Source organism: Heliangelus exortis, chromosome 2 (assembly GCF_036169615.1).
Source record: "Heliangelus exortis chromosome 2, bHelExo1.hap1, whole genome shotgun sequence".
NCBI lineage: Eukaryota > Metazoa > Chordata > Aves > Apodiformes > Trochilidae > Heliangelus > Heliangelus exortis.
This window is the reverse complement of record NC_092423.1, coordinates 25,400,499-25,413,774: the sequence shown is the minus strand read 5'-3', so window position 1 is coordinate 25,413,774 and position 13,276 is coordinate 25,400,499. Positions and strand designations below refer to the sequence as shown.

General features: G+C 36.5%; 1 protein-coding gene across 7 annotated transcripts in view; it reads left to right on the top strand.

Annotated features, from left to right (window-relative positions):
* SLC25A13 (solute carrier family 25 member 13) overlaps nucleotides 1-13,276 on the top strand; it is a 97,534-nt gene that overhangs the window by 71,683 nt on the left and 12,575 nt on the right. For all 7 annotated transcript variants that reach the window (XM_071735278.1, XM_071735279.1, XM_071735276.1 and 4 more), the window contains one exon: nucleotides 8,340-8,480. In XM_071735278.1, the coding sequence (XP_071591379.1) occupies nucleotides 8,340-8,480 (141 nt within the window). The remainder of the gene's footprint in view (nucleotides 1-8,339; nucleotides 8,481-13,276) is intronic.

Genomic DNA, 13,276 nt, shown 5'->3' with positions numbered 1-13,276 from the left:
TCAGTGTGTGCTCACTATTAGCCAGTTTAAATCGTGTAGCACAGTAAAATTACAGACCCCATACAGATCTGCTTTTATTTAAGTTGTCAAGACAATTTTAGGCATATTTCTAGAGGCTTTATAGTAATCATAATAAAGTTAAAACATATTGGACCTGCTTGGACAACCTCAGCTCTGCTATGGAACATAAAAATTAGATATCCTTAAGATGGAGTCATCTTCAAAGTGCAAAATCCTGTCCAGAATTATTTTTTTTAAGGGAATATGATGTGAAATTCCAGATGAATTTTCCCAAATAACTGATCCAGTGCAAATAGTTTTATTAAGCTACTTACATCATTTATTTTATGTTTCAGAGTGTAATAAAGAAAAATCCACATCTGAGCTGGATTTTCTCTGTGGAGGCAGAGCATATATGGACTGCAATTCCCACACTTCTCAGATCTCTTACTTGCAAAAATTCAGACATTTTGAAGTTGTAGACTAAAGGAGACCAAAGGTGTCATTCTTGCTTTCATTATTCAGAAATCTAAATCTGATAAAATTCTATTCTATTTGGCAGAGAAGGCTGACCTACAGGTAAAATGAAACTGAGCATTATGTGTGCCAGGGGAAAAAAAGAAATCTCTGCATGTGTATCTAAAGAAAAAAAAAGGCAGAAACCTGCAATTATAGAGAAAAGTTTTGGTATAGTTTATTGAGATAGTTGAGTAATGATGGTCTTCTTGATAATGGCATATGTTATCTTTGAAAGCAAAAGGAATGCATTTCTTGAACTCCTAATAGATTTATTCTCAGAGATTTATTCTTCTGTAGTCAGGGAACCCACCATTCATTTCTTTTAAGGGGAGTACTACCTGCATGTGCAAAAGCCCAACGTTCATATTTCTTGTTTAAGGAAAAGCTCAGAAGTTCCTAATATATTTCTGGTTGTTCATTATATTTAAAGCTCTTTTCTTTTTATGTGAAATTTGCGCTGTTAAATAAATTAATTAGATTTAAGTCTGTTTAAATTTAAGTAACCTAATGTAAAAGAAAGTGCTATAATTAATTAGATCTCTTTAAATTGTAGTTTTCCTTTTTTGAACTACTGTACTTGTGGTTATTTTCAGCGTACTGAAAATAATTTAAACTAACTGTAAACTTTTGGTACAATAAATCCCAGGTAGATATGGACCTAAATTTAACTTCACATTTGCAAACCCATTGTATTTCAACACTGCTCTGTTTTAATTGTCTCTGATTAATTGTCAGCTACTCATAGATTTAAGCTTTATTGTGAATGTTATCATGGCAGTATACGGTAACAGGATAGCCCTTCCAAGAGGTTGTACCAAAGGGTGGGGAAGTTCCTGGTGTAGAGTTCCTGCTTTTATTTGGTCTTGCTTCACTTTTCCTTGCAGGTTTGGGTGTTTTAAAAAATAGTTTGCTGAAAATTTCACCCAGTCATGCCTGTTTTAACTGGCTTTTCCTGAAAGCTGTAAGGAGTTATGCAGAACATAATTTCTGTTTTGAATTTTTCATTTGGATTGCTTATTTAATTTTTTTCCAAAAGTATTTTCCCATAACAAATTAGATGTGCTTTCCCCTTTTGCTTCCCCTCTCCTTTTTATTTTCTTTCTCCCCTAAAAAAAAAAAAAGGAGGAAATTTTTCAAATTGTAAAACAAGGAGTCATGCATAGGCTTAGTTTGACAGGTTTCTGATTGCAGAACCAAACGATTCTGAACTCTCTATAAAGCCTAACAAACATACTTAATATTCTTTCCATTTGAAACCTATCCTTTTTCCTATTATATGAGAAATAATGATTGCAATATGTTATATGAACATATATTGACATTTAAAACCTGTGTCTGCTTTGACAATTATACTTTATGATACATCTCTTTCTCCTATTACTCTTTCTTTTACTGGCAGTAAAATATTTTAGTGTTTACCAGTGCAGGTTCAAAAAAACCCCCAGCAAACAAAAAAACAAAGCCTCAAACTCAAATCAGGAATTAACATCTAGCTTTCTGTGAGAAAAAGGAAGATATTTATGATGTCACAGTAATTTATGATGTGACCAAGAAATAATGGGTCACAGTTTTAATACAGCTACCATGCCTTAAGACTTGAAAGGTCTGTAAATCATTAAATGATTCTACAACTAGTCAAAATAGACAAGTAGAGCAGACAGAGCCAAATGTTAACATATTTGACAGGTCTGTAACTTAATTGCTTTTATAATGCCAATCAAGTAGGCTCCACTTTGATTTCTTGGCTAGCCTTCTGAGAACTGAATTACCTATAACATGAAAAATATAAAATCCACAATTTTAATTTTTTACCCACTGCAGACTTGGTCAGTGCTTATAAACAAACCATGCTCATGTTTGTTTCTGTTTCTCTGGGTCATTAATATACTATTGTAGGACAGTCCTCACAACTTGTTTTCAGGTCTTGGAAATCCATCTGAAGCAGAAGCAGGAATGTATTTCTCTTCAGCCTAATTGCAATCCTGTTTATGAGCACTTGAATGTGAACATTTGCAGGAGCCTGTTTTACATTTTACTTACACTTGGACGTTAAAAGGACTCAGCAATTCTAGCAGTGTTTGCTGTTTGAGCTGCCCAAAGCAAAACCTTAGCCAGACCACGAGAAGGCTGTCCTCAGAAGACAAGAAGGATTACTTAGAGAAAAACACACTTCTGCCTGAGCAGCATGAAAGCTGTTTCTGTGCTAGCCTGGTCAGGGTTGTGAAAAGCAGATGATTGAGGGCTCAGAGAATCTCTTCATGATCTGAAGAAAAGGTATTTACTGTACGAACTCCCATTGCTAAAGAGCATTAGCAGAATTCTGTATAGATAGGGCCAGAGATGAGAGGACACAAAATAGCATGAGGTGGCTGGTCTGAATTTTTGAAACCTGGCTTTATCAGAAAACAAGGTAACATAGAACCAAGCTTTTAAGAACCCAGTATGCTTTGCCCTTGACATACAGTGCCATGTAATTAAGGTTGTCACCTTTGAAATCTGTAAGAAAAACACTCACTTTGGACAGATGTCTGTTACTCAGTATCTCTTCTGGTAACAGGCAGGTCCACTGTGAAATCAGCTCTGCAGTGGCTCAACATACTTCATCTGAAGCTCTTGGGATCTTTTGCCATGCAAACACCAAGACTGTTAGAGGTAGTTTGAAGCCCGGCAGTGGCACTCCGTAAATCTGGCTTCTAAGCCTTGTTCTCCTGTAGAATTAGTATGTGATTTTGTGGTAAATCATTGAATAGTTCTATGTCTTAGTTGCCCTTTGTTATACAATGAGGATGGTAATTCTTCCATTCTTGCATCCCTTGAGTGCGTTTTTAATTTAGGGCTTTTTTTTATGACAGGGAACAATCCTTATTTTGTGTCTGTACAATGCTCAGCACTTTAAGAACCTTGACTTTAATTAGGATTAATGGATGCTAGCAAATGCACAGGAAAACAAGCTGCATCTGGCAAGGAGCAAGGGCCTGAGACAGTGTACAATATTCAGTATAACTGAACGTGATAAACTGTTGAGTAAAAATTTTGGAACTTGCACCTGCTTGTCTTTCTGTAAACTGAGCAAGTAATGAAGAAATTGTAGATGATTTCTTTTGAAGGGGTTGTCTTTAGATAATTATATAATATATTGCTTATGTATTTTAATGGTTGCCATTAATTGTTGTAACTGCTATCAATGGGTGATACTGATGAGAAGTATTAACACTATAATAGCAGTAGTAATAGTTTCTTCATCCATGAAACATTAAAAGGTGATTTGTGACAAGTTGGTTGGGATGCAGAAGGAAGATCTAGACTGACCTTAAATGCTCTTAGCTGAGAACAGGAAAAAGGCTATGATTTGGAGTAGGTAATAAGGTTAATTAGAGGCACAGGAACAGCTGATGGTCAGTGGCAATGAAAACACAGATGGAAATCTGTGCTTTCTGGGATGGAAAAAACAGAATTTTCTTCCTGAATTGCAAGCTCAATTCTCTTCAGAAGGAAAACTGAAGCTTTCAAATGGAGATGTGAAAGCCCTGGGAGAGCTGAGTCTGGTGTGTTCATTTCTTATCTAATCTCATAAGGGCACAAAATGCAGCTACATTAAAAAGAACAGGAATTTCTTGTCTTAGTGTAATGAGGGAGTGAAAATCTGTTTATTTTCCAATAAATGGTATTACAGGGTGATTTGAACATGTGGAGAAGTAGAAAACATTCTGACTTCTTAAACTGGGGTGTTGTTAAGCAGTTGTTGCTGAACCGATTTTTATTTCACTGCAGAGTGAGTTTTATTTTTCATATGGACAAAATAGTACCTGTACTATTTCTCTTTCTCCCTTCTCTTCAGTAAAGCAGGAATCTAGAAGGAGGCATGTGATAGACAGTACTGTATGACTGTACAAGGCTATACTGCCATCGAGAGGTGTTGGGTGATATCATACCAAGTTCAGAGTTGAAGAACTGAAAAAATTAAAGATAAAACCAACCCAGCATGTTTTTAAAAATTCACCTGTGTGTGGATGCATAGCCATCTGTCCAAGTGTTACAGCACATTGAACATTTTATAGGCATGCAGATTTCTAGCTATGTGTATGAGTTGTTCTTGGATGACAGAGGTATTTCCCTTTCATTTTCTTGCTTTACATCAAACAAGACTGTGCTTGTGATTAGGCCAAATGTTAAATTCTTTCAGAATAATGTGGGCCCTTACAGATAATTATCTATGCAGTACCTCTAGGTATCTACTTCCATAAATAATTCAAAATTGCAGTTTTTATTTTAATCACATGATAATAACTGAAAAGTAACAGGTATGCTTTTGCAGTCATATAATTTGTTTATTTTAAAAATGTTTGGAAGTTATGATAGAGACTTCAGAGTTTAGTGTATTCAAACTTGTAACCAGTATAGAAAAATTTGTGTTACTGGGAGCTGTCTATATTATACAGTTGCTGAAGTTGTTTTTTTGTGACACTTATTGGAGAAATCACGAGCCTGATGTGTAGAAAGCTGAGCTTAAACTCTTGTTTGTTCTGGCCCAAACCACAGTTTTTAAATTCTGACCTTTGAGAGCATGTTTTGGTCTTTTAAAATGAGATACACTTCGAGCTGCAAAAGAAGGCACTGTTCTTCAACTTCTAACCAAACAGAATGGATGAGCAGGGTGATGCAATGTGCCAATGATCTTTTGTCTGTTTCTTCTGTAACAGTTTATACCAGCACCTTGAAGAGACTGGAAAAAATAGACTGGTGAAAGTTTTCTTTCATTGCAGTCACTATGCAAAAAACTCAGAAAGAAGACAAAAGCTATGCTATTGTGATTCAAGCTACTGATCTGGAGATCAGGATATCTGGAGACTTTTAGAAGTTGTGTGTATTTGAGCTAGAGGGATGCACACACTGGGCACATAATTAACCTCTCTACTTCCAATCCCCTTCTTCTAAAACTACAGTCACTGTACTTTCCTCACAGGAGCACTGGAAGGAAATACCATTAATATTTATGAGACACTTGCATACTATGATGATGAATAACACAAAAGGAGTTACCAGTACTAGACAAGCAAGGAGTCATTTGATTAGAGTATAGTAGCCATCTCTGGTTTGCTTCCCCCATTTTGAGAGTAAGGGGCTGCAGTTACCAGCATCAGTGGTTAAATAACAGAGTGATAAAAGCTGCCCACCAGGCGACTGTACTTGTTACTACTAAGAACAGCCTCTACACAGGCTGCTAAACCAACCTTCCTCTCCATTGCAAAGCAGGCAGGTGGCAGAAACCCTCCTACTGAGACCCTCTGTTGGGTATTGTCTGGCTCATTGCCTTAGTTATTCACCATTTGATTTTTGCAGTATATCTGTCATCAGAGTCAGAGGATGACAGGGGTTCTTCGGGGAACCTGGACATTTTTGTGGAAAGACTTCATTGGAAATTTCCAATGTTTTGCTGCTCTGTGGGCAGCAAAACCAGTGGTCCTCTTAGTCATGCTTGGTGCGTGTGGGTCTCAGTGTTTTAAAAATTTAAAGGCAGTGAGTGTGGTTGTTTAAGGTGGGTGAATAACTGCATCCCCATTTTTCATATAGCAAGCTGAACCAGGGGAAGTCTTGTGTGATTTAACCAGAGACACAAACATCTAATGCTGCACTGGACATTCAAACATAAACATTTATATGTGCTAGCACCTGAAGTTCTTCCCATTTGTTTGAATGCAGAAATTATTTGCCTGCATTCTTTAAAATTAGATAAAAGTATCTATTTCATTCTTTAAATATGGCATTCACTTAAAAACATTTTTATGGATTTTTAAATTGCTCCGTGTTTTGGTGCATTAATATTAATAAAAAATGTAATTTAATTTTGTTGTCATCTTTTAAATTTTAATGTGGTTTTCCCATAGTGAAAATTAAAGGAACGCTTCCCATGGAGTCATGGCACAATGAACTATGAGAGTACCTTGCTGAAAGAAAGCAGGTTTTCTTTGCTAACACAGATGAGTAGGTATGAGATTTTAAGTAGTGTGTTTTAGAAGAGGGCTGTGATATAGCAAACTTGCAATTGAACGTCATCACCTGCAACTGAGTTTTTAACCTGTAAGAGGAAAATACATGTACATCAGGAATGCTTACATTTGTAATACATATACCTAAGTGTTTATGGTATAGGAATTTGTAATTTGCCATAAGGACCTTTCGAGGATATTTTTTTTTTTGAGCCTTTGCATGATGAGTAAACAAATAAAGGAAACAATTTTTTTGTTTTGAATGTTTACTTACTGAGTATGTTTTGGGTTAAGTGAAAACTGAAGTCAGCATAGTTGCCAAATGATTTATCAGTTTAATTTCTGATGGCAACAAGAATAGCACTTTATATGTACCAGGATTCTGGTTTGGTAAAAGCAGTTAAATTAAATTATGCCAATTTGAAAGTCAAAACCATCCGAGTTACACAAGAGCATGCTATTTCTGGTTAAAATAGGAAACATTTGGGATATTTTGGGGGTTATGTAAAGACTTTAATTTGTAACCACACTGTGTAGACAAGAATAGCTGTTCGTGCGATTTGCCATTTTTTCAGCACATTATTTAAACTGTATTACTGTGCATATTTTTATTTTGAATGATAGTTCATCTGAGCTATGATTAATTCTTTTAACACTTGTGTAATTTTAAAAAGATGTGCAAATAGTGTTTACATGTTAGACATGGCTAGTTGCAAGTGCTTTTAAATGCAGCTTACTTTGTGTTAGTCATTACCTTCTAGGAAAAAATAGTAATTTTGTTGTGGGGGAGGTTGCCTTTTGCAGAATTTGCATTATTTCAGAACCTAGAAGAGGGAATAACTATTAGGCCACATAATTAAGAAATCAACAGAAGTTAGAATGGCAGCCTGTTGAATTTGGGCCAGATGGAGTTTGAATTAGTGTTTTTTGAATACACTTAGTTAACCTCCATGTTACCTTTTTTTTTTTTTTCTTGTTTCAAATTTCTAACTCAGGATCTGTCAGTGCAACTGAAAGGTTCTGCCTTACATTATGTGTTGTGAATGAGATGAACTTTGCAGGAACTAGTGGGGAGTCTGAAATGCTGACATGTTTGCCACTGTTGTCCCTTAAATCCAACTTTCAAAATCATTTGAGTGATACAGAACCAATGAATGGAGTCTGACACGCTAAAAGCATTTAGGGGTTCTTGATTAATAGAATCCCTTCGTCTGTAGACCTTCTTTTCTTTATGCACACAGAATGATGTGGATTTCAAGACTCTTGAATCAAGCAGTATTTAATGGTGCTGGAACTAGCAGTTCATGAGGTTTTTAAAAAAGCACAATCTATCTGCAGTTCTGATCTTTGGAGTTTGTCTGTTCTTTCTTTTATGAACCAATGACAAAACTGAAAAAGCTTCTGCCAGACTTCTACCCTTCAATAATATGATTTCACATTCTGTGTCCTGGCATGCACATCTCAATTTCTTTACTTAGGTACTAATTCTTCCTTCATTGCTTGCTTTACAATGTTCTTGACTAGTCAGTGTTGCATAAATTGCTGTTTGGGGAATGTGTTCTTGCAGCAAGAATTGAGCTAGTGTCTGTCTGGTGTACTGCAGTGTCCTGCAGTGGTTTACCTGATTCCTCTCTGTTCTTCCTGACCACTCATCTTCGTTTGGGTAGGTTTCTTACCTCCTGAGCTGCAGTTTATTCATTAATACTAAAACTCATCTGCTAATAGCTTAACTGACTGCAGCAGGACTAAAAATGTCTTCTCTTGTATGCAACAGGATGTATGCTGCAAAGAAATGTAGCAGTTCAACATGTTCCCTTCCACTTTTAATTTCAGGCTGGAGGTTCTCAAGTGATCTTTACCAATCCACTGGAAATTGTCAAGATTCGATTACAGGTTGCTGGAGAAATTACTACTGGTCCACGAGTTAGTGCCCTCTCTGTATTACGGGACTTAGGCTTCTTTGGTCTCTACAAGGTATGTTTTTAAAATATATATACATGAATTAAAATCATACTATTAATATTTCAAATAAAATATGATTTCATTGTTCTCACAAATGTTCATAGGTGAACATAATTGTACTTCAAAAAAACTTCTTTCTTACTGTGTGGTATTTTATCTTCATTTCATATTTTTAAATAAAGGAAGAAACCGCCTCAGGTTTTTAAGAATGTGATACTTGTGGATATAACTAAGATTGCTTTTCTCACGTCAGCAGGTGTAAATTTTGTTCATTGAAGATTAGTTTATGATTCCTCATGTTCTGCCTGATATAAAAATTAACTTGTTTTCATCTGCTTCATGATTTAGAGCTTTCAGTTTTGGAACTGTTCTTCTGCTCTTCTGTGTTTGATTCAGCAACTTCCCAGATGTCATTGTTAATTTGGTGGTGGGAATTAATTTTGGCACAGTAATAGCAAAGAAATACAGACAGTGGGAGCATAGCATAAAAATAAATTCCTAAAGCAAGATTCCCCTTGCTTCTATAGAAGATTGCCACAAGTAATATCAGAAAATCTACTTTTATAAGTGCATACTTCAATCTAGAATTTTGCTTTGTACATTACTGTCCTCACACGGGTACTTAAATTTATAGAAGTGAAGTTAGGTTTAATGTTAGGCTGCAGCAGGGTTAGAAGCATCTTCTGTTGAATCTATTAGGATATATGCTGCAAATAATTTAAAGGATTAACATACTGACTGCTACTTTTAGATTAGGTCAACTAGATATGGAGGACTATGAAAGGTCTTGGAGTACTTTAAGGTAGCCAATATTCACCATATTGAAACAAAACCTGCGATGAATGCCATGTGCTGCAGAACGCCATCTGGTATTTCTTCAGATTTTGCAGATGATTTCTTGAGAGAAAATTTTCACACTGCCCATTTGCCCCAGTATTTCCAGTGCAGCAGGCAGTATCCCTTTGTTTCTTATTTACGAAGCTCACCAAATGAGCCCCATCCCCCTCCTCCACAATATTTAAATTTCATGTCCACTTCCAAGCATCCAGTCTTTTAAATTGTCCTGTTAACATTACAAAGAGGAAGCCTGCCAGCAAGTAGATGTATGTGTGTTTTGGCCTGGAGAGAAGTCGGCCAGTCTGAGTAGGATTTCATGGGGAGTTGTTTTTCCCTTTAAATTGACTTGCTAATTTTTTTAGGTGTTTTACTGAAGCTCATGCTATTGTGTAAAGTCCTAGTAAATGGCATTATGGTGTTGATCAGGTCAACATTTACAACTGAAAACCTGGATAAAACAGTCTGCATTCCTGAGGCTGACCATGAATGGAGGGCAGCTACAGACTTTTACCTGGAATAGTAAAAATTAAACATAAAATGAGGATGATGAGCTAGTTTACTAAAGTTAACTTTTTAAAAATTTTTGTTTCCCCGACTACCTGATTTTGGCAGAATTTCCTACATTTTTCCATTTTTAAATGATGTTAATGTCTTGGGTCATGTTATGAATTATTTCTGTTTTCTAGAATTGGTGAATATTTGCAAGGAATACACCTGAACAGGAGGTGGTTGCAGCACTGTGTTGCACTGAACCAAGCAGTTATTTAATCACAAGCTACACAGTTTTGTTGCTTCATTAATTAAATCCACTTACCTCCACAAAAAAAAAAAAAAAAAAAAAAAAAAAAAAAAGCCACAGAAGGGATTTGTTTTGGTTTGTATGTCCAGTTTAGATGCATTGCCTACAAAAACTTGACTGATGGGACAGAAGTAGGGAATTTAACCTGGCAGTCTCAGTGATCCACCAAACTGAACACAGGTCAGGTCAGAAGATTTGTCTTCAAGTGCACACTTAGTCATGGCTTCCTCTGGCATTGGGCTGAGTTCTGCTGTTGTCCACCAAACACTTTGGCACTGTAGCCAAACCCCCTCGAAGTGCTTGTCAAAGAGCAGTGACAGAGGCACAAGAAGTCCTCTTCTGGATGCTTGTGCTGAAACTGGCGGTGCTGGTGAGACCGCTCAGGGACTAATAATTCATTGCATCAAAATCACCACCCCCAGTAGTTGCTACCCAGAAACATCAGTGGTCTAAAATTTATTTCAGACAAAGCTAGATTTGGTGGTTCCACCTTCTCTGGTGTTGTATCTAGTAGGTTAATTTAGTGAGTGTAATGATCAAGCGAACATCAAATAATAATAATAATAATAATAAAAATAAATGTTCTACAAATAACTGGAGTATCTTGGTACATTTGGAATGCTTGTACTCTTGATGAGTCAAATCAGTTTTAACATTATAAAACAGGAATGGGGTTTTGTATCTATCTCATTATTTTTCATGCTATTCACTCAACCTGAACAACTCTCTCATTTGCATCTTAAGGCTTTGTTTTATCTTTGTCTTTCGTGTCTCAAGACACAAGGCTTATATCTTAAACCCTGAATGTATTTGAGCAGGTCTAAGACTTCGTACATATTGCTGCAGAAGAACAAGAATATACACTTGTTTTAAAAAACAAGTTTTATTTGTGAATCTTGGGGTTTGTTTATAGGCTTAACAAACCTCCATGTAAGTATTCCAGCTGTTCTATCTTACCCATGATTTGGGACTAACTGATTAACTTCCTTTTGCAAGTATTGAAAAAAAAAATTGTAGAATTTTCATTTCAGGAATTTTTACTTTGAAATTAGTGGAATTTTTTTTCATAAGTTTTCTTTAAAAATTGTCTTAATCAAAATTTTTAAATGTAATATTTCATTTTATAGTTTATAATAAATGTTTTTTGGGGGTTGAGGGATTTTAGGTCAATTTTTTGACCACCCAAATAATTAAGTTCTGCTGTCTGGATTAATGGATATCAAGTGTCTGTAGTGCTATGTCCCTGAAAAAGAGAAAGATGGCCACTGTCTAGATGAGACCAAGTAGGGTGGGATAGTGCAAGAAGCTGTACAGAGGGACAGGATCCTCTGTTGCTTACAGAATTTCCTTAAGATCCTGATCTAAGTTGGGAAGAAAAAGATCTGTCAATCTAACAGCGTGCTGGTGAAATCCAGAGGCCAAAGATCAGTGATTTGTCTGTACTGCCAGCACTGGAGAAAACAGGTTTGTTATAGAGATAGAATATATAGAGGGATATCACATATGTAACAGGAAGATGGAGCCTAGATATTGTGATGTTAATGTGAAACTGATATTACCATAAATATAATTTTTCAAAATAGGAACACAAATATTTTTAAGTGCTTGTTTTATTGTGATGAATGAGAACATTACCAGTCAGTCTGCAAGCTCATAGTACAGCTGAACTCTTTCATTGCTTGTCATTGTGAATTTACTTCTGTGTTGATAGGTATCAAACTTCCTAAGTCAGGACTGTTCATCTAGTCTGCTGCACACTGCCTTTATGTTTCTGTTACTCTGCTTTTGTGCTGTTTCATTTACCACAGTAAATTTACTGCAGTAAAAATTCTCTTTTCCCAATTCAGAAATAAGTCGTCTTGAAAGCTGTTCATGCCACCACTGGTCAATCCATCATGCTCTGCTTAGTTCCTATGCATCTGTTACATTGAAATTTGAGGGGAACTCTCTAAGACTCCCATATAGTTGTCACTGAGGAAGAACGTGCTTTCATTAATTATAACTTCAGCTACAAGATGCAAAGAATTACGTATGTTGGTCTTAACTTCATGAGGCAAATTTCTGCACGTTGTAACAAGGTCGCTGCTTGTTGTTTGAATTCTTTTATTTCGTATTAATTTCTATCGATGAAGCGATTTCTGTGGATTTTCAAATGAAATACCCACACACTCCTGATGTAGGTAATTTCAGTGTTCCTGTCTTGCATTAATAGAGAAAACCAAGGCACAGACAAATAAATCTTATGTCTCATTGTCAACAAATTAACAAAGGAAATGCTATGTAAACTCTTTTGGCATCCAGCTGAGTGAATCTTGTATTGATTATTATTGTAATTATCCCAGCATTCTAGTCCAAATGAATAGCCATTTGAGGAGCATAGAGAAGCTGGGTTGCCTGGTTTTGATGCATTTCTGTATTAGAGAGATTAATATTCTTTTGGGTCGTTCATTGGCACAAAACAATTCACAGTAGTACTCTTCTGAGATCTCTGCTCAGTGCTTCGTTCTACTTTCAGACTTGCTGTTAGAATAATTTGTTTTAAAAGCCAGTCTGGAGGTCATCACAGCAACCCAACCCAGTATTTGACCAGCTTCATGGTTTAAATCAAACAAATAAAGAAAACCCTGCCCGTTTTCTAATGCCTAATCAGAACTGGCCATGTTCCAGCTTCTGTCCATTGCCTCTAATCCTTACACTCAGCATCTCCAAGAAAAGTTATCTTCCCTGTGCTCTCCCATTTTAAATAATTGTAGAGATCAGTAAGGCCTCCCCTTAGCCTGCTTTTCTGAGTTGAGCACACTGAGTTCTCTTGGCTTCTCCTTCTATAGCATGGGCCACTGGTTTGATGGCCCTGCTCTGGACTTACTCCACTGTGGCAACATCTTCCTTGTGCTGGAGAGACCAGAACTGGACACAGGACTCCAGATGTGGACTCATAAGTGCTGAATGGAGGGAAATAATCCCCTCCTTTGCATCCCTATTACTACAGCCCAGGGTATGGCTGGCTGTCTTTACTACAAAGAGGCATTGCTGTCTGACCACTCAGCCTCAGCCTGTGCTGCTGCCTAGGGCTATTCCAAGACAGATGAAAAATCCTTTGAATTTGCTGATTCAACTTCATGATGTTCTTGGCAGCCTATTTCTCCATCCTTAGAAAGTCTCTGAATAACAG